The following is a 6,436-nucleotide window of genomic DNA, read 5'->3' on the forward strand; positions in this document are numbered from 1 at the left end:
ACCATGCTTAGCTGCAAGGACCATTGGGTCACAATGGACCTCTTCACTCACACACACACACTCTCTCTCTCACCTACACACACGAATACACACTTCACAGCCGAGTGCATTTGCACACACACTCCTTTTCTCGTTCAATACCTCAATGCATCCCCACATGCAGGCATTCATTCACACACACACACACACACACACACACACACACACACACACACACACACACACACACACTTCATCTCTGTCCGCAGTCTCGAGGGAGAGGGGGGAGGTGAAGCCAGTGGAGGAGTGAACACATAAATCCATCCACCTCCCTCACACACACACACACACACACACACACACAAACACACACACTCACGCACACACTCACAAGGCTACCCAACATTCAGCAGGGCCATAAATACACTGCGGCACCGGGAACAGCAGGTGCCATCATACACACTAGCACACGCGCACACACACACTCCACAAATGTACATACGCAGTGTCATTAATTATGTCAGCATCCACTGCTGTTGCCCCTTCGCCATGGATAAATCAAGACGACACGTGAGAGGCTCTCCGTCCACTGCACTACCAGGAGGAGGGCTTACACTGTACGCACAAGCATTTCTCCTCCATTCTCAACCTTCTAACCCAACGAAACCACATGGTATGAGAGTCAATAAATCACTCAATTACATCTATCTAATAACGTATCTATCTCGATATCTGTCTCTATCTATCTCATGACCAGTTCTTTCTGGTCCTCTTTCGAAATGCCTCACTCATGATTTGTGGGGGGTTTTTTTAACATAGCAGCTTGCGGACTTGTTTCTCTCAAAGTTGTTTGTTGTGTTGTTGTGCTTTTGCTCCCACATTTAATGACCACACGGAAAATAATCCTCCGGGATCGATACTCTCCCACCCTCCTGCATCGAAAGGTCTTGGCGCTCGCTGAGGGGTCTACACACAGTGCTGTAGCATTGCAGCCAATTCCCCTCTAGTTCCCACACTCCACCTCGTCGTTCCCTCATTCTCAACCCTTTCCTAATCCGAGTGGAAAGCTTCGGCCATAGTCTCCCTGTACCGGCAAAGGTGGAGGCGGAAACGGAACGTCCCCAAAGATTGATGGACTGTCAGAGGGTGGAGAGCTAGAGTGGAGGCCAACCCTCCTCCTTCCATCTCCTCCTCAACAGGTACCTCATAAATAAGCCCCAATCAAAGCAGCCCAGAGGGCTGGAGGAAGATGGCTGGAGAGGTGGAAGGTCTGAAATGACGGAAACCTGAGGCTGGCGCTGATACAAGGGCCCTTGCGAGAGGTCCTGCTCGACGCACCCCCACCCTGAGCAACAGCAGCTCCTGTGGGGAAGCACGGCACCGGGCCAACAAGCAAGAGGCCGTGTTGGTCAGGGGGAGGGGGATTCAGTCAAGACGGAGAAAGATGTACGGCCAGCACCGGGGCTTTACGTAAAGAACATCTGGCGGGACAACAGACAGAAACATCTAAATTACCCCGACCATAAACCTGGCCATGAACTGTGCGCGGAGAGGGAGTAGCGGAGCTTTGTAGAGTGCAGGCAGGGGAGGGCCGGGAGGAAGGGCAGGACAGGTACATGTGTAGTTCAAAAGCCTGCATGTGTTTCTTCTTTGCCTTTTCCTCTTTTGAAGCGGCGAGAGGTGAGACTGTGGGAGTTTTTGTCTCCCTGTGTCCCCTTCATCTCAACCCACAGGAGAATAATAATACACAATGCACATCAGTGGGAGCCTGTATAAAGGGAATTCTTAATGTAGTCGCATAAATATGACTACACAATGCACACTTAAAGCTGCCCGTGAAAGCACACAATCTTGGCTCTACAATCTGATGATACAGCTGGGTTCTATATTTAGCAACAACCGTTTCAACTCAGCCCAACTGCATTAACCACCAAGGAAACTTTCAAAGGGATGGCCAATTACTTTGCACGTCCACCGCAAGCTGAAGGGCTAGAGTGGACTCAGTGGCCAAGTCTGGCCAAGCTGCTGATACATGCTGATATTACTGGCCCCATCTTTAATGCAATAGTCCAAAAGAGCTAGCAATGAGCTTCAGAGAAGAAACGTAAGACCAAATATTCTCGGCGTTTCTAGTGAAAGGCATCTCTGCCATGCCTATTAGTAAGACTGATGGTCGGTAACGTATCATTGTGCACCATAAGCATAAGGATGATGCGTTTTGAGAATTGTTTTGCCAGGTCTGAGCGCGCTCTCTGTACACATGATATGATGAGACACAAGAACTGCAGCATGCAAAGTGGCAACATAAAAGCTGTTTACTGTCGGCTCAGGTATTGCATTTGGGTGAGCTCTGAGGCATTAGGATGCTTTGCCAGTGAGCGCACAAAATGGTGGGGAATAAACACCAGGCATCAGCAGGATTGTCAGCGAAGCCTCCGGAAGCATCATCTCCATCTCGGGGGAGAGGCGAGGCAATCCTTTAGCAATATGGAGTTTTAAACTGTTGCTGTGATTGTCTTACAGTTTAGCCAGAGGGCTCCATCCCATTGGCTTCGAATGTGCCTGAGGGAGAAGTCAGAGGCCCATCCCTCAAATGAAGACACATCTGTGAGGGATCCCCACTCTACAATGCGGCAAATGTTGACAAATATGTGCCCCATGGGAAATGTGCATCATCAATGTGTGTGTGTGTGTGTGTGTGTGTGCTGACAATTGAGGGCCCATATGTTTTTGTCTGCTGGATGTAAGTAGTCTGGTCTACCCTATAGGTGAGAGGGGTTCAATCCTGCAGATTGCCATCTCCTGAGCTTTTCACCTTCTACACACCCAGGTGTACGTAACCATGGCTTCCACCACCACACGTACGCCTCGCTAACGGCTTCCATCACCCACACTTCTGATGCCTTCGGGGCTGGACCTGTGTCCGATATGGATCTAATCAATATGCAGCCTCTCATCCGCTCCCACTGTGACCCATGAGAGATGTTTGTCTCTGTCTCTCAATCAGGCATTAGCTGGGAATGTGATTAATCATTAATCAGTTTAGGTGTCAGACAGTTAAGACTGTAGCAAGGCCTCTCAACCAGTGTAATCCCAGTAAGTCTACACAAACATGGTAGACTTTTGACTGCAAACGTCTACCATGGAACCCAAAGGTAGTAGGCATGGAGAGAAAGAAAGAAAGAAAGAAAGAAAGAAAGAAAGAAAGAAAAGGAAACAATGACAGACAGTGTATGAGAAATAAAGACTAACGCTATGACAGCATCTCTGTTTCCATTACTTAGCTTTTCAGCTAGGCCTATATGCAAGCCAGTAAAGACAGACACTATTTGCTTTGTGGTCACTGGCTGCAACAACCAATAGACTATCGTTGGCTCCAACTTATGGATATGACTCTTAATAGCCTACATGATGGCATTATGAACACTGTAATAAATGAGGACAACCCGTTAATGGAATTAATACAAAATCTAATCTTTGAATCATCCTTCACAGAAGAAACAAACACCTGCTGAAGCTTAGCTGCAAATACGATTTATGCACGCTTTGAAACCGGTATTTGTGCATCTCAGTTGTAATGGCATTAGTCAGTGCTTTTGATATCCGCATGCCTCGTGTTCTTGTGAGGGCATTTTTTTTTCTTTTTCTTGCGTTCTTACTAATTCTCCGGGATTGAAATAGGACTCCAACGGTGACTAACTGCATTAATTCTCAGCGGGAGTCTACCGGACAAATCTGGCAAAGCTGTCGCGCAGCTGCGGAAAGGACAGGCTTTTGCGCCGGCCTGTATACACAGCTAATAACACCATAGTAATAAAAGGCTCTTTTCAACCACATAAAATGAAAACAGGCAACTGACGTGATTAGATTCCGGTTGTATTGCCCTGGACAGCAGCCTAGTGGGGGTGAATAGGGACTCGACAGAGCACAGCGGACCTCAGCGTTTCTAAAACGCTGGCACGCAACACCACAATTCCTCCAGACTCTCCGCCAGGAGATGGAGGCTCGTTTAGCTGATCTGCAAAATATGGACCCCTAGTGGGAGAGTACGTACTAACAGAAGTGTGGCCTTATCAATTACTACTGTAGCCTAATTTCATACCCTATCGATGTTCCATCTAGCCTACATAGCTTAGTTGGAAGATATTCGCTCAGCAAAAAGTATCAAACAGACGATAAGAAACAGCAGACAGTCCTTTCGCCACATTCCATGATTCATATTAAAGTACGCTATATGAAGATAGTCTACTCTTAACACTAAAGAAAAAGTGGGCCAAGACTACTATTGTAAACGTGTCGGCGACCAGACAAGCAAAGCAACTCAGTCCAGCGTTGCCTTTTCCACCCCTTGTGTCGAACACTGTATGTGTCATTAAGTCTATGGCACGCTTGGCTGACCCGCGCCACTGCTGATCGGAGGCCGAAGCCGTGGGGACACCAAAGCGTAAAAAAAATGTCATGCTTCTTTTTCCATTCCCATTCATCAACCAGGTTCACTGCAACAATAAGTTCAGGATGCCATCTGAGTGATACCGCACAATTTGATCGGGTTGTACATCAATAGACAGGCTATACGTGATTGGGTGATCAATAGTGACTTTACACGTAGATTATTAATTTCTATATTAGCCTGTCTGACATGAGATTAACAAAATGGCCTTAGTTATTAAGTAAGGAGTGCCTGTCGCGATGCGCTACTGGCAACTACTGCGCCCGCTCTCAAGTGTACATGAACCCCATTAGAATCGGACACACCAGCGTAACAACCTTGAGCACTAGGACCAGAGAAAAAAGTCACACAATTTGTTATATTTGATGCCATAAAACTGGGGAAACATCCCCGACGAAATGGAAAGGAGTAATTTAGAAATATTTTGATGACTCCCTTTTAAACCAATGCAGTGGCCGCGACGGGAGAAAAACTGAATGGAAACTTTGGCATGATACCATCTTGGTTCCCACAAAATGAAGTTGCAGTGCGCTGTTATCAATTATACTCCGCCTGGACGCTTAGTAATGTCATATAAATTGCGCCTGGCTGGAGTTCGTCATACCAAAGATGTTTTCTATCGCATCTAATCCATTACATTAGCCTACTTTGTAAAGAAGATATAAATTCATCACACATTCTGCAATGTACAGTTTCAAAATGCCGGCGGTCACCTTGCATTCACGCAATGAGCCTTACGGCAAAAAATCACAAGCTTCGTTGAATAGATATAACAGTCAAACTCACCTTCTTCCGGGGCTGCCATTTCATCATATTTGTAAACCAAAATTTGAAAGCATTAAGACAGTACGTGCCAGGAAAAGTGATTTTCGAGGATAGGGCAATAGCAAGTCATGCTGCCTCTTGACTTTCCTCAATTTTGCAGCATATTTCCTCCAAGCGTAGACCTATGGGATTGCTTGGAGAGTCGAGTGGACTGAAGATTACTGGGGTGACCCTCGAAGATGGTCCGCAATAGTGTCCAAATATATCCAGAGAGTCTTGGAAGAGATCGCGACACAGCCGAAAAGCAATCAAATGCTGTTTCTAAAAACTTAACCAGTTGAATTAGCTATGCCGAGAGCGCGGATCAAGTCACATCGAAGCTTTCCGTGACAGTTGCTGGCGCCCCTTATCGCCAGGAACAATGTAGCCGAGCGAGACTCTTCGCCAGCACCAATCAGTTCAACTGTAGGGCTGCAAAATGTTCTCTTCCTCGATAACTTTTATTCACTTTGACGTATGTGGTTTTCCAAATTACCATTTGTCCAACAGAAGAATGAAAATGACAGTATATCCAGTGACAACGTGTCTGTAGACTTACTGGACGGACAATGACAGAAGAATCCAAAGGAGAAAGGTTTGAAAATACCCGACAAACAGCCCCGCTCTTCTCTCTGCCGCTGCTGCTGAGTCCTGGAAATAATCAGATAGCAAATTGGTGGAAAAATAGTACTTGCCAAATAAAATTCCCGGGAGAAAGCGCGGCGCTTGGAGTCGAAAGGGGGAAAAGGCGAGTAAAATGAGGCAGAGAGAGAGGATACGAAAAATCTCTGGAATTTCGAAGAGCGAGATGATGTCCTGCAAGAGCAACAGAGCTGGACTACAGAGCTGTAATGACTTCCTTCCCCGCTTTTTCGGGTTCAGGCGTTGCGCATATCTGAAGCTTGACAGCGGAGGGGGGAGCTAGGCTTCATCCATCGAGGTCATAGTGCCGTCGACTGGAGTTCTCGTTTAGCAGACTCTGAGGCAGGTCACATGCTGAAATCCAGCATGCATTAAATATTAGGATATTTAGTAATACCAAACAGTATAGCCTACATATATATACCTACCTATATATATATATATATATATATATATATATATATATATAAGCCCAGGTATTATTGTGCAACTGAACTAAGTTTCATATAGCCTATTTCAGCGCAAGCATGCAAAGCCGTTATCGTGTTCATCCTATAGTCT

The 6,436-nt window shown here is 46.2% G+C and overlaps 1 protein-coding gene across 1 annotated transcript in view; it reads right to left on the reverse strand.

Annotated features, from left to right (window-relative positions):
• The window catches only part of LOC125289533 (tetratricopeptide repeat protein 28-like), a 150,033-nt gene extending 143,868 nt beyond the window's left edge, over window positions 1-6,165 (reverse strand). The window contains 1 exon segment of the mRNA XM_048236433.1: window positions 5,216-6,165. Within this exon segment, the coding sequence (XP_048092390.1) occupies window positions 5,216-5,242 (27 nt within the window). The 5' untranslated portion in view covers window positions 5,243-6,165.
• Window positions 6,166-6,436: the final 271 nt, after the last annotated feature.

The sequence above is a fragment of the Alosa alosa genome, chromosome 24 (genome assembly GCF_017589495.1).
Source record: "Alosa alosa isolate M-15738 ecotype Scorff River chromosome 24, AALO_Geno_1.1, whole genome shotgun sequence".
Classification (NCBI taxonomy): domain Eukaryota; kingdom Metazoa; phylum Chordata; class Actinopteri; order Clupeiformes; family Clupeidae; genus Alosa; species Alosa alosa.